The sequence below is a fragment of the Mobula birostris genome, chromosome 27, assembly GCF_030028105.1.
Source record: "Mobula birostris isolate sMobBir1 chromosome 27, sMobBir1.hap1, whole genome shotgun sequence".
NCBI classification, from domain to species: Eukaryota; Metazoa; Chordata; class Chondrichthyes; order Myliobatiformes; family Myliobatidae; genus Mobula; species Mobula birostris.
The window spans coordinates 21747385-21771670 of NC_092396.1; the positions used below are offsets into that span (position 1 = coordinate 21747385).

Below are 24286 nucleotides of genomic sequence, written 5' to 3' on the forward strand. Positions count from 1 at the left end.
AACTCAGCACGTCAAGCAGCATCGGTCAAGACCTGCATCAGGACTGAGAGGGTAGAGGGAAGAGCCAGTATATAACAATGAGCAGTTGAGACAGAGGTTGGTAGGTAAAAGGTGGAGCTAGATTGGGGGTTGCGGGGGCGGGGGGAACGATGGGCAGATGGAGCCATGTTGGCGAGGGAATTAGGAAAGGTGAAGCAAGGAAGAAGAAACACAGGTAAATAGTTATGTGGATGATGGGCAGACGGAAGCAAGTAGAGGAAGGATGAAAAAGGCAAACAAAATGAGAGATCCAGACTAGACTGGCATAAAGGAGAAAGGAACATAGGGTTACCTGAGATCGGAAAATTCAACGTTCCTAGCATTGGGCTGTACGTTACCAAGTGCAATACAAGGTGGCAGTGCAGAAGGCCGAGGACAGGGAGGTCGGTGTGGGAATGGGAAGGGGAGTTGAAATGTCATGTAACCAGAAGCTCAAGATGGCCACTGCAGGCAGAGAGCAGGTGCTCTGCAAAATAGTTGCCTTTCGGTCAATGGTGACAACCAGGATGCTGGTGATAGGTAACCTGATGATAATTACACCCCATGACATCAAGAAGTGGTTATTTTTCACTTTTGTAACACTTGTGGTGAAAATATTAATTGGACACTTAGCAGATCAATGCCTGAACGTTGCTTGAAACTTGATACGAGCAGGCACGGACTGCTTCAATTCCTGGAGTTATAAACTGCAATTGAACATTTAGAAATCGTCTGCACAATCTTCAAACAGCAGTGCCTCAAGAAGGTGGCATCCATCATTAAGGACCCTCACAATCCGGGACATGCCCTCTTCTCATTTCCACCATTGGCAAAGGAAGTACAGGAGCCTGAAGACACACACTGAAAATTTTAGGAATAGCTCCTTTCCCTCCGGCATCAGATTTGTGAACAGCCCATAAACACAACTTCGTTATTCCTCTTTTGCACTATTTACTATAACCTACAATAGTTTTGATATCTTGCTTTGTAGTGCTGCCGCAAAGCAACTCACTTCAAATCAAACGTCAATGATAACAAACATGATTCCGACTCACTTTGGACCATTTGATGGGGGGATGGTCACTGGTGAAGATGATTGGTCCTAGGAACGGATGAATTACTTTCTTTATGTGAGCTATGACTCCAGCTGATACGGTTCATTCCCTTTCTTGCCCACTGAATTCGGTTTTACAGGGTCTGTAATGCCACCTTCAATTCACAGGCTGCTTTGATGTGAATAGCAATCATGCTCATCTCATTTCTTGAAATGGCTTCCTACTTACTAGGGTCAGAACACGAAATCAACGGCACAAACACACACAACAGGACATCAGCAGGAACAAGGCATGGGAAGCATGGGGCGGTGACCTGCACACAAGTACTTACTCTCTTCATCAATCTTCAGCTCTTCGTTGTTCTTGATTTTCTCTGCCACTTCTTTCTCATTAAATCCCTTGCTTGTTAGAAACTTGATTCGATATTCATCCCAGGATACTTGACCTACAGAGAGATGGTACATTATGTCTTTTTTAAAACAACACATACATACAGTTTTAGGAAAACAAATTAAACAGGGTGTAACCAAAGGAAGGAAATCTAGAGCAGACCCAGAGATGGATGTGCTCTTGCACAGAGACGACCTGCAATGTCTTAAACCTCTTCCCAGTGCTGTGAGCTTCTCTGTGAATCCCTTTCTGGTGTTTTTTACAGAAATAGTTTTAATTAATTACATGCCTCTGTTTGTCAATGGTAGAGGGATTGGATGCTTGTGGAAGGGGTACCAATCAAATGGGCTGCCTTGTACCGGATGGTGTTGAGCTTCTTCAGTGTTGTTGGAGCTGCACTCATCCAGGCGAGTGGCGAGTATTCCATTACACTCCTGACCTGAGCCTTGTAGATGGTGGACAGGCTTTGGGGAGTCAGGAGGTGAGTTATACGCTGCAGGATTCCTAGCCTTTGACCTGCTCTGGTAGCCACGGTGTTCATATGTCTAGACCAGTACAGTTTCCTGTCAATGGTAACCCCCTGGATGTTGATAGTCGGGGATCCAGTGATGGTGATGCGATGGAATGTAAGAGGATGATGGTTATATCCTCTCTTGTGGCACTTGCATGATTCAAATGTTATTTGCCACTTGAAACGTTGAGACTGCTGAATGAAAGTTTCCAATGAATTTTGTTTTGTTCAAAATAGAAGTTTTTCTAAAGATTACTGTCAAACAATGAGCAATGAGAAATGAGTCAACCCAGCCAAACTTTAAAATAAGGTTGCAAGTTTTAATTTTTGGGATATAGGCAAGGGTAGCACATACTACCCATCCTTACTGCCTTCAAAAAGGTGATGAGCATCTGCCTTGCACTGCACTTATTCTCCTAAACTTGCCATCACATTGACACTGGAGTGGGAGTTCCAAGATTTAGACTGTTGTTAGAATTAAAGCAATTTCCAAATCAGTATGGCTGCACCTTGGAGATGTCCACATCTGCCTACTGCCTTTGTCCTCCTTGGTGATTTGGGCTTGGAAGGTGCAGCTGGTATGCACTGGTAGTGATGGGATTAATGTCTAAGGAAATGAATGGGTGCTAATCAAGCAAGCTGCTTTGCCTTTGGTGGTGTTGAATTCCTTGTGAACAGTGGAATTAGCCAATGATGTGTGAGGACTGGGGTGAAAGGTCTTGGACAACCAGGGTGCCACTTATTATTATTGAGATGCAGCACGGAAAACACCCTTCTGGCCCTCTGAGCCGTGCCACCCAGCAATCTCCCCAATGACCAATTAACCCACCAACCAGCACACCTTTGGACAGGAGGAAACTGGAGCACCAAGAGAAAACCCACGCATCACGGACAGAATGCACAACCTCCTTACAGGCAGTGGTGGGGATTGATTCCAGGTCTCTGGTACTGTAAAGCACTGTGCCAGCCACTACACTACCATGCCACCCTACTTCGTAGTCCTGCTGATGATCTCTTCCATCGGTTTGCTGATTATACAGAACAGGTTGATTTAGCCAGTTTGTCTTGGTTTTGTGAAGACATATTTCAGTAAAGTTCCCCATTGTCAAATGGATGCCAATGTTGTAAACGTATTAGAACAGCTTGGCTAAAGAAACAACTAGCTCTGGACTGTTGATCTTCAGTACTACAGTTGGGATGCTGTCTCATTCTATAGTCAGTGGTTTTTTGCTTATTTCACAATATCACAAGAAATGACTTGGCTAGTAATAAGAATGATAGAGACAATGGTACTTCAGGAGAATTGTTACTAAAGCCAAATAAATTCTTAGAAGTTTCCTTGAAATTCAAGTAAAAGCCAGCAATATTTCTTCCCAACCCTGAAATTCTATTACATGAAGAGGAAATTAGTCACTGGAGAGCATCCATATAGAAAAGTACAGCATAGAAAAATGCTTTTGGGCTCACAATGTTATCCTGAACTAATTAAACTGGTAATTAAACACCTAACTAAACTAATCCTTTTTACCTACAGAATGACTATATCCCTCCATTCATGTGCCTATCTTAGAAACTCTTAAACAACTATCATACTTGCCTCACCTACCAACCCTGGCAGTGAATTCCAGGCACCCATCATTCTTAAAAAAAAACTCGCTTCCTTCACCTTAAATGTATGCCCATTGGTATTAGATGTTTTGATCTTGGGAGAAAAGATACCGACTGCCTTATCTATTCTTCTCATAATCTTATAAACTATCAGGTTTCCCCTCTGGCTTTGTTGCTCCAGAGAAAACAACACAAGTATGTACACCTCTCCTTAGAGCACATGCCCTGTAATCCAGGCAACACCTTGGCAGATCTCTTCTGCACGCTCTCCACAGCCTTCCTATAATTGGGTGATCAAAAATAAATGCATTAATCCAGATGTGGCCTCACCACAGTTTTATAAAGACGCAAGGCATCTTCCTGACTCTTGAACTCAGTGCCCTAATAAAGACAAACCTTCTTTCATCATCATCAGGTGCCATTCTCAGATTGAACCTTGACTGCCATGGCCCACGCACTCATGTTTCGGGTCAAGTGGATCAATTCATTGGTATTCATTTCCAGTTCTCTGGCTGCTGTCTCCAACATCATTTGTCTTTGCCTTCCTCTTACTTTCTTCCCTTCAATCTTTCCCATAATTACCGTGCATTCTAACTCCTCTTTCCTGATCACATGTCCAATGAAGTCACGTTGCCTTTTCGTGCTCTCATACATTATTTCTCTTTTTGTACTTGTTCTGTTCATGACATCCCCGTTAGATATTCGTTTCGTCCATATTGCATCCTCCTCAAAAAACCACATCTCTGCTGTTTCAGTTCGGTTCCTCATGTTACTAGGTATTGTCCAACATTCTGAATCATATAACATAACTGGATAAACATAACATTTCAGTACTCTGAGGTGGGTTGTCATGCCTAGTTTAGTGTTGGTCATTATACTATTCATTCTCGTAAAGGTGTCTTTTGCCATCCCTATTCTTCTTTTGATGTCCATGTCGCACCTGCCATCTGATGTCACCCAGCTTCCTAAGTAGCAAAAGTTCTGTATTTGTTTTATGTCTTCCCCACTCATTTTCAGTCTGCAGATAGGATTCTCCTTCTTTTTGGGTATCACCATACATTCTGTCTTTTTGCAATTTTTGACCCATTTTTGCACTTTCTTCAACAACTATATCAATTAAGTTTTGTAGTTCTTCCTCTGTACTTGCAATTAACACAGTGTCATCTGCATATCTGAAATTATTGATGTTTTTACCGCCAACTTTGATTCCCAAGATGTCTTTTTTTTGTAATATTGTTTCACTGTACAATTAAACAAATCAGGGGTGAAAACACACCCTTGTCTAACACCTCTCTTGATTTTCGTAAACTGACTCACTTCTCCATCTATTCTTACAGCAGCAGTTTGTTCCCAGTACAGATTTCTGATAAGGCAGAGGTCTTTCGAATCTAGATCTAGAATTTCCTGTAATATTTCAAATAACTTATTGTGCTTCACTTTATCAAATGCTTTTGTGTAGTCGATAAAACAAACAAATCTTTTTGCACCTGAATAGCTCGTTCTGATAGTATCCTTAACTTCAATATCGCATTTCTTGTGCCTTTGCCTTTCACAAAACCACATTGTTCTTTACCTGTTTCAGCTTGTATCTTACTTTTAGCTCGTCATCAAAATTCTTAGAAGTATCTTGGTGATATGACTCATCAAACTTATGGCCCTATGTAATTCACATTCTATTGCTCCAGGTTTCTTCGGAAGAGTGATAAATACTGGTTTTTTTTCATCTCTTCTGGTATTATTCCAGCCTCATAAATGTCATAAAAACCTTTTTACCACCCTAATAACCTGTGCTGCCACTTTCACAGGAACTATGAACTTGGAAGCCAAAGATGTACTAACTGCAAGGGTCCTGCCTTTAATTATATATTGTCCCTTTATATTTGCTTCTCTCAATGTGCATCTCCTCTCACTTTGCCGGATTAAAATCTACCTGCCATTTCTCTGCCCATATCTGCAACTAACTTAAATCCTGCAATCTTCTACACTATCCACACCCCAATGTTATTATCGCCTGTGAACGTGCGAAAGGACACTGGCTGTACATCTCCCCCACAATTCCACACATACACACACGCACAAGAATTGGACAAGAAACCTTTTCCCCATATGTGCTACTAAGGGAGGAATTCTCACTTGTAGGTGAATACAGACTGACTATTTGACTTGGACAGGCTCAGTGCTCCACTCTTAATTCTAAATTTTATGCAAACAGTAAGAATTTGGGTGGCCAATATTCAACACCCATCCCTAATTGGCCTGGTGAAAGTATAGGTGTAATACTTCCATGACCTCTTATGGTCAGGTCCTTCAGGACACAACCAGTTGTACTACAGATCCAGTCAAGGTAAAGAACATATCAAACCAAGAATACATCAGGCAGCATCTATGGAGAGGAATAAACAGTCAACGTTTTGGGCCGAGACCCTTAACGAGCCCTGATGAAGGGTCTTGGTCCAAAATGTCAACTGATCCGCCTGACCCGCCAAGTTCTTCCAGCATCTTGTGTGTGTTAATCTGGATTTCTAGTAGCCGCAAAATCTCGTGTCCAAGAATACGTCACACTCTCTCTACTTTCTGTGTTTCACCCAATATGGAGACAGATGGAGTTGGAGGAAGATGGATTATTCGGCTAAAAGGAAGGATAAGTGGCAACCATGAGGTCAGAAGCCTTCAGGTTTAGTGCAGCTCAGAGTAGATGCTGCAGACTCCTTAGATCACTCCCTCTTCTGGATCACATAATATGGGCTGGGTCAACCTGCCGGCAGGAGATAATAATCAGCAGAGGAGATGAAAGAATCTGGGGGCTTTGCTCAAAAATAGTATTCTGTGAGATTGACAGCATTCAACTGAGAAATGTACCGGTTTTATTAAAGTACTATTTTAAATAAATACCAGAAACTACATACATACAAGGCAGGTTCAGGAGGAATGAAATGATCTCAGAACACTAGGACCAACTAGACCTCAAAGCCAGGAAATAAACAAAACATAAATGTGACTATGAAATAAATTAGTATCTGACTTAAGTAATACTGCAAGTAACCAGTTAACATTAAAAAAATGAAATACAGCTGGAAGGGCAGACATTTATTGTTGAATGTCCCAGCTGTACAACAAAGGATGAGTTGTAGCTTTATGGATAAACAGCTTACTAATTCGAAACGATCACAATGGATTGGATAATGGGGTACTTACACCAAAGTATCAGCATTTAAAAGCAAGAACTTTGAAAAATGTATACAAGTAGTCAGACAATTAATTTCTTTTGTTCCTCTCTGCACGTTGTGACACATCCGGCAAGAACTTTGCCATTTCTTTAGCATTTCTCTGTTTTTTTGCTAACTCGACACTCAACCCAGCACTGATGGAAAGTGTGGAAGGGGCCGGCTGGATTCGAACCTGGGACCAGTCGCCTTGAAGTTCAATGCTGACACCACTGGCCAGCTTAAAGACAATCCATTAAAATTGAAGGCAAAAAAAAGCACGAAGGATGTTAAGAAATTGTTGACAGAGACCAGAAATGAAATTGATTCTAACTAAAATCAAAAAGTTTAAGAGGAACAAAACTTAATTGAATCAGAATAGAATATTGAAATGCAAAGTCTATCAAAAGTTCACAATGTAGCTAAAATTATACTTTAAAAGATAAACATGCTGCCAATGCCAGCTCAAGCAACAAATACAAGCCAAGCATGAGAGATGAACTTGTAAAGAATGCAACATTCATAAAGCTATCACTTAGAGAGGAAAACGGACTCAAATTTCTCCCAATTCCATCAAGCAAGTTTGGTGTAATTGAGAACGCAAGCAGATCTGTTTTAGTCAGCTTCCGGAGAAAAGTACACATTTCTGGGCCTCAGTTTGAGAGTTGGAGTGGAGCTTTATACTTGCTATGAATTAATTGCGTCAGAGGATTATCTGATACTAGACAACGGGGTGACCCGTTGGGGCACCCTTTGAGAGAAGGGTGCAACCTGATGTGACCAGAATGAACATTAAATTTTCCTGAATGCTATTGGTATCGCTTTGCTTTGGAAACTGAAGTAGAAAACCTCAGTTTATTAAAGAAGAACGACGTGTAGCAAAGTGAATATAGCTGCTCCTCATTTAACGAAGGACACTTTTGATGGCATCATTTCTGATTTATCTGCCACCCTTGTGCCTCTCGTTGTCATTCTGGAGACGTGCAGCCCTTTCATCCCCCGTCTCTCCATCTCTTCTGCTGTTTGTTGGTTGTCTCTGATCCTGGAGACATGCATGCCTCTCCTCCTCTGTCTCATCTCTCATCTTTTCTTGTCCTGACTCTTTGATCCTGGAGTCGTGCGGCCCTGGCCTCATCCGATTCTAGTTCTCTCCCTCTCCTTGCCGCTTCCCGACAACGTTTGGCGTCATCTCACGACCATAATGTCCCCCTTCCCTTTCCACGCCACATAATTAGGTTGACCATTTTTTTTTTTTTACCCTAATGCTGGATAGAAGGTACGAAGCAATATAACACCAAAGCATGCTGATTATTCCTGATGATGTGGTTGGCGCGCTCCTAAATGGACATGATATAGTCACCGCTGTCCTTTGGCTGCAGCAGAGGGTTTTATGGGTGTCTTAAAGTACATCATTACAATAAGATTTAATTACCTCTTATGGATGAGTGGCAGTTAGATCTGTCCCAATCCTGCACATGCTGATGGTGATGAGCAGAATGGAACCCCCTGAAATAGAGCTGCCCTGCCCTTTTGCTCCAGTAGGTGTCGCTGCTGAGACTGCCCGTGCGCATGCGTTGGGCTGTTGCGTCCTGATTTCCATGATGGCTGATCGGCTCTCGGGTTAAATGGAAGCCTTTTGATTTTGGCGAATGAGCAATTTTATACAAATATATAACCCTGAACTTTGCCTGCATTCTGTAAGTTAGCACATTTTAATTCGATTTAGCCAAAAAAAGTGCCGCTGTAATGCACCGTTTGCGCTAATTGGAGGTCACTAACAGACAGAGCATGAGAGTTTTAGTAGTATATAGATCTTTTGAGAGTAATGACTACACCTCAGTGGCCAAAAGGGCAGAGGAAGGAAACAAATTATTCTGAACCTGTGAAAATTCTGAAAGTGCCTAGTAAGCAATTAAGAACATCGTTCTCATCAATAACTATTGAAAACTTAAGTTGTACTACAGAGTTTGAATGTGTGTTAAAAAAATTGACAGGGGCTGTATGCACAGGATGGTCTGCAAGACTTCAAACTCCACATTATAAAAACTTGAAATGAATAGGTGACTTGAAAAATTTACGCAGATGATATTTAAACAAATATCAACATTTAAACAGCTAAATTTCTAAGCAGCGTAGTAGGGTAGACCCAACCATGCAATTGGGCCCCCCTCAAATAATATCCAGCAAGGCCAGAGCACACCAGGGGCCACCTATGTCTTGGGGGAAAGCTGAGTTCACGTGATGGATGCCTGCTTCCAAAATGAACAGGGACGACCCAAGAGGTTGGAGTCATTGTGGGAAACAGGCCAGAGAAGGCATTAAGATACTACGCAGCGTTGGCCAGGCCAAAGGGAAAGGACAGTAGCTGGCGTCAAGGTAGAAAGCAGATCTCTCTCTGCAGCAGGAAGGTCTGAAAATGGTGCAGGATCACGCATTTCTAACCCTACTGCTGCGGCTATACGAGAGGTCGACTAGGCTCTTGCATGTGTAACGTTCAGTTATATTGGCTCATATATGTCTAGGGGAAATCCCACCCAGCACCCACCTCAACACTTCCCACGGGGTCGGTGGCCACCCGAATCAGTCCCAAACATCAATCATCAGTCAGCACATCCAGTAAATTTTAACAAGTACACTTTATAGATATTACTAATTCTATGACATCACTATGGATCCACCGGGGAAAGCCATAATGAACAAAGTACTTCTCCCATAACACCTTCGCCACTGTAGTCGCTTTCTGGTCCTCAGTAGGAAAAGCCTGCACATATCTAGTGTCAAGCAACACACATCAAAGTTGCTGGTGAACGCAGCAGGCCAGGCAGCATCTCTAGGAAGAGGTGCAGTCGACGTTTCAGGCCGAGACCCTTCGTCAGGACTAACTGAAGGAAGAGTGAGTAAGAGATTTGAAAGTGGGAGAGGGAGATCCAAAATGATAGGAGAAGACAGGAGGGGGAGGGATGGAGCCAAGAGCTGGACAGGTGATTGGCAAAAGGGGATACAAGAGGATCATGGGACAGGAGGTCCGGGAAGAAAGACGGGGGGGGGGGGACCCAGAGGATGGGCAAGAGGTATATTCAGAGGGACAGAGGGAGAAAAAGGAGAGTGAGAGAAAGAATGTGTGCATAAAAATAAGTAACAGATGGGGTACGAGGGGGAGGTGGGGCCTAGCGGAAGTTAGAGAAGTCGATGTTCATGCCATCAGGTTGGAGGCTACCCAGACGGAATATAAGGTGTTGTTCCTCCAACCTGAGTGTGGCTTCATCTTTACAGTAGAGGAGCCCGTGGATAGACATGTCAGAATGGGAATGGGATGTGGAATTAAAATGTGTGGCCACTGGGAGATCCTGCTTTCTCTGGCGGACAGAGCGTACATGTTCAGCAAAGCAGTCTCCCAGTCTGCGTCGGGTCTCGCCAATATATAAAAGGCCACATCGGGAGCACCGGACGCAGTATATCACCCCAGTCGACTCACAGGTGAAGTGTTGTCTCATCTGGAAGGATTGTTTGGGGCCCTGAATGGTGGTAAGGGAGGAAGTGTAAGGGCATGTGTAGCACTTGTTCCGCTTACACGGATAAGTGCCAGGAGGGAGATCAGTGGGGAGGGATGGGGGAGACGAATGGACAAGGGAGTTGTGTAGGGAGCGATCCCTGCGGAATGCAGAGAGAGGGGGGGAGGGAAAGATGTGCTTAGTGGTGGGATCCCGTTGGAAGTGGCGGAAGTTACGGAGAATAATATGTTGGACCCGGAGGCTGGTGGGGTGGTAGGTGAGGACCAGGGGAACCCTATTCCTAGTGGGGTGGCGGGAGGATGGAGTGAGAGCAATGTGCGTGAAATGGGGGAGATGCGTTTAAAAGCAGAGTTGATAGTGGAGGAAGGGAAGCCCCTTTCTTTAAAAAATGAAGACATCTCCCTCGTCCTAGAATGAAAAGCCTCATCCTGAGAGCAGATGCGGCGGAGACGGAGGAATTGCGAGAAGGGGATGGCGTTTTTGCAAGAGACAGGGTGAGAAGAGGAATAGTCCAGATAGCTGTGAGAGTCAGTAGGCTTATAGTAGACATCAGTGGATAAGCTGTCTCCAGAGACAGAGACAGAAAGATCTAGAAAGGGGAGGGAGGTGTCGGAAATGGACCAGGTAAACTTGAGGGCAGGGTGAAAGTTGGAGGCAAAGTTAATAAAGTCAACGAGTTCTGCATGCGTGAAGGAAGCAGCGCCAATGCAGTCGTCGATGTAGCGAAGGAAAAGTTGGGGACAGATACCAGAATAGGCACGGAACATAGATTGTTCCACAGGCATAGCTAGGACCCATACGGGTGCCCATAGCTACACCTTTAGTTTGGAGGAAGTGGGAGGAGCCAAAGGAGAAATTATTAAGAGTAAGGACTAATTCCGCTAGACGGAGCAGAGTGGTGGTAGAGGGGAACTGATTAGGTCTGGAATCCAAAAAGAAGCGTAGAGCTTTGAGACCTTTCTGATGGGGGATGGAAGTATATAAGGACTGGACATCCATGGTGAAAATAAAGCGGTGAGGGCCAGGGAACTTAAAATCATCGAAAAGTTTAAGAGCGTGAGAAGTGTCACGAACATAGGTCGGAAGGGATTGAACAAGGGGTGATAAAACAGTGTCGAGGTATGCAGAAATGAGTTCGGTGGGGCAGGAGCAAGCTGAGACAATAGGTCGGCCAGGACAGGCAGGTTTGTGGATCTTGGGTAGGAGGTAGAAACGGGAAGTGCGGGGTGTGGGAACTATAAGGTTGGTAGCAGTGGATGGGAGATTCCCTGAGCGGATAAAGTCGGTGATGGTGTGGGAGACAATGGCCTGGTGCTCCTTAGTGGGGTCACGATCGAGGGGTAAATAAGAGGAGGTATCCGCGAGTTGTCGCTGTGCCTCGGCAAGGTAGAGGTACGTATGCAGAACTCGTTGACTTTATTAACTTTGCCACACATGCAGAACTCGTTGACTTTATTAACTTTGCCTCCAACTTTCACCCTGCCCTCGTTTACCTGGTCCATTTCCAACACCTCCCTCCCCTTTCTAGATCTTTCTGTCTCTGTCTCTGGAGACAGCTTATCCACTGATGTCTACTATAAGCCTACTGACTCTCACAGCTATCTGGACTATTCCTCTTCTCACCCTGTCTCTTGCAAAAACGCCATCCCCTTCTCGCAATTCCTCTGTCTCTGCCGCATCTGCTCTCAGGATGAGGCTTTTCATTCTAGGATGTGGCTTTTCATTCTAGGACGAGGGAGATGTCTTCATTTTTTAAAGAAAGGGGCTTCCCTTCCTCCACTATCAACTCTGCTCTTAAACGCATCTCCCCCATTTCACGTACACCTGCTCTCACTCCATCCTCCCGCCACCCCACTAGGAATAGGGTTCCCCTGGTCCTCACCTACCACCCCACCAGCCTCCGGGTCCAACATATTATTCTCCATAACTTCCGCCACCTCCAACGGGATCCCACCACTAAGCACATCTTCCCCCCCCCTCTGCATTCCGCAGGGATCGCTCCCTACACAACTCCCTTGTCCATTCGTCTCCCCCATCCCTCCCCACTGATCTCCCTCCTGGCACTTATCCGTGTAAGCAGAACAAGTGCTACACATGCCCTTACACTTCCTCCCTTACCACCATTCAGGGCCCCAAACAGTCCTTCCAGGTGAGGCAACACTTCACCTGTGAGTCAACTGGGGTGATATACTGCGTCCGGTGCTCCCGATGTGGTCTTTTATATATTGGCGAGAACCGACGCAGACTGGGAGACCACTTTGCTGAACACCTACGCTCTGTCCGCCAGAGAAAGCAGGATCTCCCAGTGGCCACACATTTTAATTCCACATCCCATTCCCATTCTGACATGTCTATCCACGGCCTCCTCTACTGTAAAGATGAAGCCACACTCAGGTTGGAGGAACAACACCTTATATTCTGTCTGGGTAGCCTCCAACCTGATGGCATGAACATTGACTTCTCTAACTTCCGCTAGGCCCCACCTCCCCCTCGTACCCCATCTGTTACTTATTTTTATGCACATATTCTTTCTCTCACTCTCTTTTTTCTCCCTCTGTCCCTCTGACTATACCCCTTGCCCATCCTCTGGGTCCCCCCCCCTTGTCTTTCTCCCCGGACCTCCTGTCCCATGATCCTCTCATATCCATTTTGCCAATCACCTGTCCAGCTCTTGGCTCCATCCCTCCCCCTCCTGTCTTCTCCTATCATTTTGGATCTCCTCTCCCCCTCCCACTTTCAAATCCCTTACTCACTCTTCCTTCAGTTAGTCCTGACGAAGGGTCTCGGCCTGAAACGTCGACTGCACCTCTTCCTAGAGATGCTGCCTGGCCTGCTGCGTTCACCAGCAACTTTGATGTGTGTTGCTTGAATTTCCAGCACCTGCAGAATTCCTGTTGTTTCCATATCTAGTGTAGTGATCCGTGAGGACCAAGACATTCGCGGTGTTGCTGGTGTCTGGCTCAATAGACAGGAAATCCATACACACCAGATCCATGGGTCCCCTCGCTCTGCAAGTGGGATAACGGAGCCGCCTGCGCAGGCAAGGTCTTCCTCCTGATGCAACGACTACAGGTCTTACAATATTCTTCCACCTCTCCCCTCATCCAGGGCCAGTAAAACCAGTCCTTGAGTAATCCATAGATCTTCTCTACCCCCAAGTGCCCGGAATCATCATGTAGTGCCTAGAGCACAGTCTTCCGATACTTCTCAGGCATGACCAGCTGCCAGCGCCGGGGGTGGTCCGGGGGCGATGTGACCCGGTACAAGACGTGGTTCTTCAGCTTCAACCGATGCCACTCCTTCAGGAGTAGGGGAACAGAGGCATGCTTCACCTTCTCCACCTGGCCCATATCACCCTGGCTAACCGCGTACCAGATACTGCCAATGCTCGGGTCATCACGCTGAGCCACCCCCACTTCCTGGGGACTCAACTCCAGCAGCTGCCTGTTCCTCAGAGCAGTCAAATTACAGTAAACAGTGGGCAGCGCGTCACCATCAGCCCCCAGTTGATCTACTGCCCGATCCGTTCCCATCTGTGCTCCTACTTCCCTGTCGCTCCCAACCTGACACATGGCCTTTACTCCCGGGGCAGGGACACTCTTCCACTCCTCAGCCGTGCCCGACTCGTCGTGCGCCCGACGAGACAGGGCATCTGCATCGATGTTCTGACTCCCCGGGCAGTACTTCAGGCTGAACTCATAGGCAGACAAGGCTGCTAACCACCAGTGCCCAGTAGCGTCCAGCTTCGCCGAGGTCAGGATATAAGTGAGGGGGTTGTTATCAGTTCTCACCTCAAACTGGGCCCCATATAGGTAGTCACTCAACTTGTCCACCACCGCCCATTTCAACGCCAAGAACTCTAGCTTGTGAGTGGGATAGTTTCTCTCAGATGGCGACAAGCTCCGGTTGACAAACGCCACCAGCCTCAATCCATTGCCCTGTTCCTGGTACAGGACAGCCCCCAGACCCTCGTGACTGGCATCAGTGTGTAGAACATATGGCTTCCGGGGATCAGCAAAAGCCAACACTGGGGCCTGAGTCAGCACACTTTTTAGAGATTGGAACGCCTCCTCACATTGAGCATCCCACCTCGATCCAAAAGGCTCCCCTGGGTTCAAGTATCCTTCTACCTCCGGCCCTCGGTCTCCCTTCCTCTTCCTCCCCACAGGTGGATAGCCACACAGCAGCTGGTTCAATGGATGACTCATTTTCACATATCCTTTCACGAACCGCTGGTAATATCCGCAAAACCCCAAAAACGAGCATAAGGCGCTCACCTTCTGAGGTCTCGGACAGGTGGTGACTGCGGCTATCTTACCCGGATCGGTGGCCACTCCATTTCGCGAGATTATGTGCCCGACATAGCTGACCGATGTCTTACAGAACTGACATTTATCCAGGGCAAGTTTTACCCCTTCCTCCTTCAGCCGACTCAGCACCTTCAGCAGCCGCTCCTCATGTTCCTCCAACATAGATCCAAACACTATCAGGTCGTCCAGGTACACCAATACCTCCAGCAGGTTCATGTCCCCCACTGTCCGCTCCATGAGCCGCTGGAAGGTGGCTGGGGCCCCCGAGATGCCTTGGGGCATTCGTTCGAACTGGAAAAATCCCAGGGGGCAGATAAAGGCCGTCTTCTCTTTATCGGCCTCACTCATCGGAATCCGGTAATACCCATCCCGCAAATCCAATACACTAAACCACTGTGCACCACTCAGACAGGCCAATGCGTCTTCCACCCTGGGGACCGTATACTGGTTGGGGACAGTGCGCCGGTTCAGGGTCCTGTAGTCCACGCACATGCGTACCTTCCCATTTTTCTTCCTTGCCACCACTATGGGGGATGCATAGGGGCTTCGGGACTCCGCAATAATCCCTGTATCCTTCAACTGCCACACATCTTCCACATCTGCTGGGGCCAACCGCCGCGACCTTTCTCTAAACGGGGTCTCATTTGTCACCCGGATAGTGTACCGAGTGCTCTTGGAACATACCACATCAAACTTGCCCTGAGAAAAGACATCCCCTAGCTTCAGCATCTTCTCCACCAGCCTGCTCTTACACTCCAGCGGTACAGGGGAGTCTTCACAATTAAAGGCCTCCTCGGTCAGCCCCCCCCGTTCTCCAATAGTTCTCCTCCAGTGGGCCTCACGGAGGTGCTAGACATCACCGTCACCAGGAACAAGTGTGCAAGGGGCATCCCGCGCTTAAAGGTGATCTCCCGCTCCGTTATGTTCCTTACCATCACCCCCATCCGCCGTGCCTGTACAGCTGAGGGCCTCTGCAATTCAGGTCTCACCAGGGCTCCAGCCGGGAACCGAGACTCCCCTTCCAGCTCATCTGGGGCGTCTACTAGCAGGGCCTCGCCCGCCGGTACTCCGGGGAATCTGGGGGTCCCCATCACTAAGGCCGCCTCCTCTGGCCGTATCACCTTAGGCCTCGCCTGAGTGCATCACACCGTCCCTCGTTTGCACTCAGGATCCAGCCCCTGGGGGTCACCCACTCCTTCGTACACCGCTCGGAACACTGGGTGTACCGAGAGGGTCTCCAGAAAGTTCTCCCCCGCCTTCTTCTTACAGGCTCCCAAGAGCAGTCGCACAGAGGGGAGTTAGTCCCCACTAGCAGGGCAGCACCACCGGTTTCCACCAGGTCCGGACAGACCAACACCAGCGTCTCAAAGGCTTCCGACGCTCCCACATCGCCCTCCGAGAATTCCAGTCTCACTGACAAGTACCCATCGTACGGGTAATCACCGTCACTTATGCCCCAAATCTCCAGTGCATTAAACGGGGTTACTGGCAAATGCTTCAGATATTTGTTGTAGAACGATCGGTACAGTAAGGTAACCTGCGATCTGGTGTCAAGGATGGCTTTCGCAAAGACTCCCTCTATCCATAGGGACATGCTGGAACGGGGTCGCACCAGTCCATCCGGAATTTGGGCTTGTACTTTCTGGGGTTCCATAGCTGTTTTCTGGGAACGTGTTCCTCCCGAGACTCCAGTCCATTCCCTCACTGAGCCTCTCCTAAGTTTCCCAACACCTCTCCCTTCTTAGTGGCCTGCGGGCCCTCCCCCCTCGGAGCATCTCGTCTCTCACGATCCCTCCGCAAGTGACCCGCTTCCCCACAGCTGTAGCACATCCCTGGCCACTCACATTCCCACCAGAAATGCCCCTCCCTCCCACAGTTATAGCACCCGCTACCCGCCACCTCTCTCCTCCCGGGGACCCCTTGGATTTCTCTGATCTCACCCCGGCTACCACCTCCTGAATCGCTGAAGACCGTCCCCGGGGGTCCGAGCCCCCGGTCGGCCCGAAGCACTCTCCTCTGCCCGTACCTCTCTAATCAGCTGCCCGAATGATGGAGGGGGGCTCCTCTTATATGACTGCCGGATACTCCAAGCCACCCTGTCCTCCCGGAAACCTTTACATACCTGGCTCATCCTCAACTTCGCCACTTCGTCCTCCCTCACTACCCCTTGGCACCGCAGCCCCGTAAGCTTCCCTTCTAGCCGGAAAATGTATTCTGAGAGCTTTTCCCCTCTTCTCTGCCCCATCTCTTGAAACTCTGCTAAATGTTGCAAGGGATCTCCTGACAGTCCAAACACTTCCTCCAAAGCGTCCAAACACTCCAACAGGGAAGCCGAAGGGCGTTCCGCTCTCAACTCGCGAACTACACGGGCCGCCCTGCCCCTTAACCTTTCCACCAATCGCTGTCTCTTTTCCTCATCTGAAACTGGCCACACCTCTAACAACTGGGACGTATTCTCAACCCAGGTCTCATATTCATTCTCCCCTTCTGGGGTGGGACTGGCTCCCCAGAAAATTCTCAGCTTCGGGCGGAGCCCCTCAACCCTTCTCGCCAGGGAGGTAATGGCAGCCGCTAACTCGGAGGTCTCAGCCCTAACTGGGGGATGGGGCCTGGCCAAGCCTTCCCACTTCACACCTCCACCCCTGGCTACTGGCACCTCCCCTGGGGCCTCAGCTAGCTCCTCCTCCAGCACCTCCACACTTGCGTCCTCGGGGAGGGTGTGGAGATTCCACGGCCCCGCCTCCCCCTGGACATGGACTGTCGCTGGTAGTTCCAAAGTCATGACGTCGGCACTCGTCCGCACCAACATCCAGCTGGACTCCAGTTCTTTCCCACCCCTTCTAGCTACAAGTTCTACCTGCCCGATACCTTTAATCAAACTCAAACCTCGCACTAGTACATCTGCCGAAATGCAAAAATGCACCCCACTTAGCACGCACGCATGATTCACCGGTACCTCCTCCAATTCACACCAGCTTACAATCCATCTTCGCACTACTTAACGCGACGACTATACAACTTTACCGAAAATCCAGATCCAGACGAGCCCCCACTTGTAACGTTCAGTTATATTGGCTCGTATATGTCTAGAGGAAATCCCACCCAGCACCCGCCTCAACGCTCCCCACGGAGTCGGTTGCCGCCCGAATCAATCCCAAACATCAATCATCAGCCAGCACACCCAGTAAATTTTAACAAGTACACTTTATAGATATTACTAATTCTATGACATTAATATAAATTCGATACAGAGAGGGAAGTAATGAAAAAAAGGCGCCAACACTTATCAAAGTCCAAGTACTTCGCGCGCAACCGTTGGAGCTCAATCGATTCCCGACGACCACTGGAATCCTGTTGACTCACGGCTCGGGACCACCCGGAGTGATCGACCGGAGCCTCTTCGCACGTCCGCCATCCTCCCCGTCTCTCCTCTGACTCCCCGTCTCTCCTCCGTCTCCCCGTCTCTTCTCCGACTCCCTGTCTCTCCACCGTCCTCCCCGTCCCTCCGCCGACTCCCTGCCAAAAACACCCACACGTCCGCCGTCCTCCCCGTCTCTCCTCCGACTCCCCCCAAAAACCCCATCTCTCCTCCGACTCCCCCCCCAAAACCCCATCTCTCCTCCGACTTCCCCCCCGCCAAAAACCCCGTCCACAGTCATATGATACAGCATTGTATCCGAAAACAAAACGATACATGACCACCCATTGGCTAATAGCACCCTGCTGTCTATAATAACCCAAGCAACTGTCTAGTTAGAGACTTTCTCAGCATTCCCCAGTATAACATAACAAAGAAGCCATTTTAAATTTAACAAAAAAAAAGACCCCGAGGATAATGAAGCCCGCAACTGATGCACCATCATGGATTCTTACCCCTGCTGCTGAGGCTACACAAGAAGTTGGCTAGGCTTTCGTGTGGATAATGAAGTCCGTAAATCCGCAGTAAGGAGATAAAGGGGATGACTTTACAGGAAGCAGAGTGAGAAAATTCCTGATCCATGTGACATTGGGAAAGCCTACCAATACAGACAGAGGGAAAAAGATGTGCAAGGTATGTTAAGTTTATATTTACTTTACCTTTTGTCCATCATATACTGTGGTACTGCTGCCAAAAGCTAACCTTCATGGTATTTACACCCTGGGTATGTTGTCACAGGCAATGGCAAACAATGGACTTGAACCTGAAAAGCATCTGGCATCACAAGCAGAGTCAAAGAGGGGCACTGAATCGGGTAGCAACAAAACACGTTCTGCACGTGACTGGTGCTACAAGGTGTAGCAGAGGCCCAACATCAGACAACTTGTAGCTCCATTCATTTTCTTTTAGCATCCGCAGGAGCTGCAGCAACTGATGCAGTCAGAGGGAACACAAGGTCCTCCTGAAGAGAAAGAAAGGGAACCCAACTACCTGAAATCACCAAGTCATAGATAAAAGCACGGAGTGATTTGCACTGTGCGCTCTGCTTCCGAAGCTCTCTTACTTTGGAGTTTTGAGTCCTGAAGAACTGAAGGTTTCCATTCTCAGTCTGTATTTTTGTGCTTTGGATGATTATTGTGGCAGCACCTCATTTCTGACGCATCAGGGGCAGTATTATTTACTGGACACGTTTGGAATGTCCATAGCTCAGGGCTTACTTCAACTGCCAGGTTTCACCAGCAGGCCTTCCCGGCTTTCAGGATCTCCAGAAATGAGAGGAGCAGAATTAGGCCATTCCAATCCATCCAGTCTGCTCTACCATTCAATCATGGAAGATGTATTATTATTCCCACTAAACCCCATTCTCCTGCTTTCTCCCCCTAACCTCCGACACCCTTACTAATCAAGAACCATCACCCCCAGCTTTAAGTGGATCCTATGACTTGGCTACCACAGTCATATATGTCAATGAATTCCACAGATTCACCACCCTCTGGCTAACGAAATCCCTCCTATCTTCTGTTCTAAATAATGTTCCTTTATTTTGAGGTTGTACCCTCTGGTCCTAGACTCTCCCACTATTGGAAACATCCTTTCCACATACACTCTATCCAGGCCTTTCAATACTTGCTTTGGTTCAATGACATCCCACCACCCCACACCCCCATCATCCTTCCAAATTCTAGCACGTACAAGCCTAGGACCATCAAAAGCCCCCCTGTATATTAATGCTTTAATTCCCAGCAACTAGTAATTTAAAGCTCCCATTTAGTCACCACATAGCACTTTATAGAGTAGTACAGCACAGGAACAAGCCCTTCTGCCCATCTAGTCTGTGCTGAGCCATTTAAACTGCCTACGTTCATTGACCTGCATCAGGATCATTGCCCTCCATATCCCTACCATCCAAGTACCTACCCAAACTCCTCTTAAATGTGAAAATTGAGCTCACATACACCACATACGCTGGTAGCTCATTCCACACTCTCATGACCCTCTGAGTGAAGAAGTTTCCCCCTTATGTTCCACTTAAACTTCTCACCTTTCACCCTTAACCCATGACCTCTGGTTGTAGTCCCACCCAACCTCAGTAGATAAAACATGCTTGCACTTACCCTATCCATACCCCTCATAATTTTGTATATCTATCAAATCTCCTCTCAATCTTCTACGATGTAAAGAACACATTCCTAACCTATTCAATTTTCCCTTGTAACTCAGGTCTTCTAGACCCAGCAACATCCTTGTAAATTTTCTCCGCACACTTTACTGTAAGTAAGTGACCAGAACTACACACAGTACTCCAAATTAGGCCTCAGTGTCTTAAACAACATAACATCCAATCTTCTGTACTCAGTACATTGATTTATGAAGGCCAGAAGCTTTCTTTATGACCCTAACTCCCTGTGACACCACTTTCAATTAATTATATACACGTATTCCCAGAACCCTTTGTTCTATCATACACCACAGTGCACTACCGTTCACTGTGTAAGACCTACCCTGGTTGGTCCTACCAAAGTGCAAAACCTCGTACTTGTCTGCATTAAATTCCATCTGCCATTTTTCAGCCCATTATCACAGCTGGTCCAGATTCCACTGCAAGCTCTGATAGTCTTCCTCACTGTCCACTACACCCCCAATCTTGGCGTCATCTGCAAATTTGCTGATCTAGTTAACCACATTATCATGTAGACCACTGATATATATATGACAAACAACAAAAAACCCAGCACTAATCCCTGTGGCACTCCATTAGTCACAGGCCTCCAGTCTGGGAGGAATAATCTACTACCACTCTCTGGCTTCTCCCACAAAGGCAATATTTCATTCAATTTACTACTTCATCCTGAATGCCAGGTTACTGAACCTTCTTGACCAACCTCCCATGTGGGACCTTGTCAAACACCTTACTAAAGTCGACGTAGACAACATCCAGTGCCTTGCATTCATCAACTTTCTGGATAACTTCCTTGAAAAACTCTAAGATCGATTAGATATGACCTACCATGCACATATTCTTCATCAGTCCAGGTCTATCCAAACAATTAGCTAACCAGTCCCTTAGAATACCTTCCAATAACTCTCCCACAACTGATGTCGGACTCACTGGCCTATAATTTTCTGATTTTTGTTTGGAGCCTTTTTTAAGCAGTGGAATAACACCGACTATCCTCCAATCCTCAAATACCTCTGCTATCACTAAAGATGTTTTAAGTATCTCTGCTAGGGCCCCGGCAATTTCTGTACTTGCCTCCCATAGGGTCTGATAGAACATCGTGTCAGGCCCTGGGGACTTATCCACCCTGATTTGCCTCCGGGTAGCAAACATCTCCTCTTCTGTATTCGTACAGGGTCCATTAAGTTGATGCTACTTTGCTTCACTTCTATAGACTCTGTGCCTATCTTCTGAGTAAATATAGATGTAAAAAAAATCCATTTAAGATGTCTTCCATCTCTTTTAGCTCCACACATGAATTACCATTCTCATCTTCCAGGGGACCATTTTTGTCCTTTGCAATCCATTTGTTCTTAACATATCTGCAGAATCCTCCATGATTCTCCTTCACCTTGTCTGCTAGAGCAACTTCATGCCTTCTTTTGGCTTTCCTGGTTTCTTTCTTGTGTTCTCTTGCATTTCTTGCACTTCATAAACACCTCGTTTGTTCCGACTTGCCTATAACTGCTATGAACACCCCTTTTTCTCTTAACCAGGGCCTTAATATCTCTTGAAAACCAAAGTTCCTACACTTGTTATCTTTACCTTTTATTCTGACAGGCACATACTTCGCACTCTCAAAATTTCAGTTTTGAAAGCCCCCCCACTTTCCAGGTACACCTTTGCCAGAAAACAGCCTGTCCCAATCCAAACAAATAATATCGAAAATGACAACTTAAGTAACACGATTTTTATTAGAACATGAAGATGTTTGAATGTTTTAGATTGCATTTTCTGACAACTTTCCACAGAGCGATCCAGTTCAGAAACATGCCCTTTGCCCCAGCGAGTCTACAACTGTCATCAACACCCATTGACACTATTCCTATGATGCTCCATCTTTATTCTCCGCCCCCCCCACTGTTCTCATTAAATATTCCAAACTTTACCACCCACCACACTAGGGGTATCTCACAGCAGCCAATAACCAACCAACCTGCAGATCTTTAGGACGTAGGAGGAAACTAGTGCATCTAGGAGAAGCTTCACACAGTCACCAGAACATTCAAAACCCATATAGACAGTACCCAAGGTCAGGAAAGAGCCTGGGACTCTGGCACTGTGGGACAGCTGCACCACTGGCCCTGGAACCATCTGCGGTGTTAATGACAGAGAGTGATTAGTATGTCTTACTCTACTGTATACTAACTCTTCAACATTTAAAAGAAAATAAAGCACTCTAGAGAGATGGGAAAATAGATTGATCTAGAGCATGAGCAAGTCGAGGCAGAGATTACCTTTTCTTAAAAAAAATTGTATAGATAGGCAGATGGTTTCAAAGAAGGGAGGAACAGAAGGGAGTTTAACAGACATGGAGAAAAATTCATTACCATCTCCATCAGGATCCACTGTTTTGAAGTAGTGCTTGTTTTCTTCAGCAGCTTGTTGAAAATGTTCCTCCGTTTTCTCCATAATCCATCGCTGCATCTCACTTGCACTAATTTTCTTATCAACGTTGGCATCGACCCTGTAGATGGAAATACATTAAAATGATGAACATTGACTAACGGTACAAACAAGAAAATTCAGCCTTTGGGTCCACTGACACGGTCTGACATCCTGGAGGCAAATCTCAAAGGCACTACACTGAAGGATCAGCAACTGTGGGCTGAATTGGTCAGTCTTCCTCCAGTACTGACTTAATCATTCACTAGACTGGCCTTTTTTGGTGAGTACTTGTCTGTCAGGTATCCAAAGTTCTCTTCCCTTCAAAAAGCATTATTTGAACACTGACATCACATGCTATTAGTGAAGAAGGGTGTCTACTCTTTGGTTTTTACTACAAGATTATAGTTTTCTCTTTGGAAAGCTTGGATGCAAATGAGAAGCCCTAAATGGTTATGGTGCATAACATTAAATAATTAATTTATTTTAAAAAAATAAGCTTTAATTGCAATAAAAAAAATTTACAAGAATAAACCATGCAATGTTTTTTCATTAACACAAGAAAATCTGCAGATGCTGGAAATCCAAGCAACACACACACACACACACACAATGCTGGAGGAACTCAGCAGGCCAGGCAGCATCTATGGTCCTGATGAAGGGTCTTGGTCCGAAATGTTAACTGTTTACTCTTTTCCATGAATGCTGCCTGGCCTGCTGAGTTCCTCCAGCAATCCTGTGTGTGTTGCAATGTCTTTTCATTCTCAGTCAATGCAACATTGAAAGTGCCAGTCAGCAGCGTTCCTCCACAGATATCCTGGTGTGCTGGCAAACCAGCAACTTCTCAGACCAAACATGAGGAAATCTGCAGGTGCTGGAATTTCAAGCAACACACACAAAAAATGCTGGTGAACGCAGCAGGCCAGGCATCATCTATAGGAATCCAAGGGTCTCGGCCCGAAACGTTGACTGTACCTCTTCCTATAGATGCTGCCTGGTCTGCTGCGTTCACCAACACTTTTTGTGTGTGTTACTTCTCAGACCAATTGTTAAGTTAAATGGGTTACATTTTCCAGGCTATATTGTTGCCTTCAAAAGATTTAAGCAAATGGACGACAGCTTTTGTTAAGTGATGTCTGTGTTTCCAGATGACCTTGAGGTTATCTATCAGAAGGAGACTATTTTGCCAGCCAAATTATAATTTGAGAAGGGAGAAAGGTTCAAGGCACTGGAAGGGCCTCTTTTTGTGCTTGAGAGTGTGGAATGATTTAAAACAGCCTGATAGTAGACCACTGGGCCTACTGCTGATCAAATGCTGTATCTTTAGCTTGGGAAGTTGGCACATTTGTGTGTTAGGGTGGTCATGGTTTTCTGGAAGGTGAGTTAGCAAGTTTTTAAGAAGCACAAGAGGCTGTGGTCAGTGGTCACATGTGAAGGAGTGGCACAAGAAATGCTTAATCATGGGATACATAAGATTCAGGGAATTTATTATTTAAACATACAGCAGAGTAGCAAGCCCTTCCAGCCCAACAAGACTGTGCCACCCAATTACACCCATGTGACCAATTAACCGTACGTCTTTGGAATGTCAGAGGAAACCGACATGATCACAAGTGGAACATACAAACACTTTACAGGCAGAGACTGGATTTGAACTG

At 46.5% G+C, this 24286-nt stretch overlaps 1 protein-coding gene across 1 annotated transcript in view; it reads right to left on the reverse strand.

The window, feature by feature from the left end:
• The window catches only part of sdf4 (stromal cell derived factor 4), an 87843-nt gene that overhangs the window by 24240 nt on the left and 39317 nt on the right, over positions 1–24286 (reverse strand). Inside the window, exons 2-3 of the mRNA XM_072245367.1 lie at positions 22574–22710; positions 1405–1518 (exon numbers count right to left, since the gene is read on the reverse strand). Of these exons, the coding sequence (XP_072101468.1) occupies positions 1405–1518; positions 22574–22710 (251 nt within the window). The remainder of the gene's footprint in view (positions 1–1404; positions 1519–22573; positions 22711–24286) is intronic.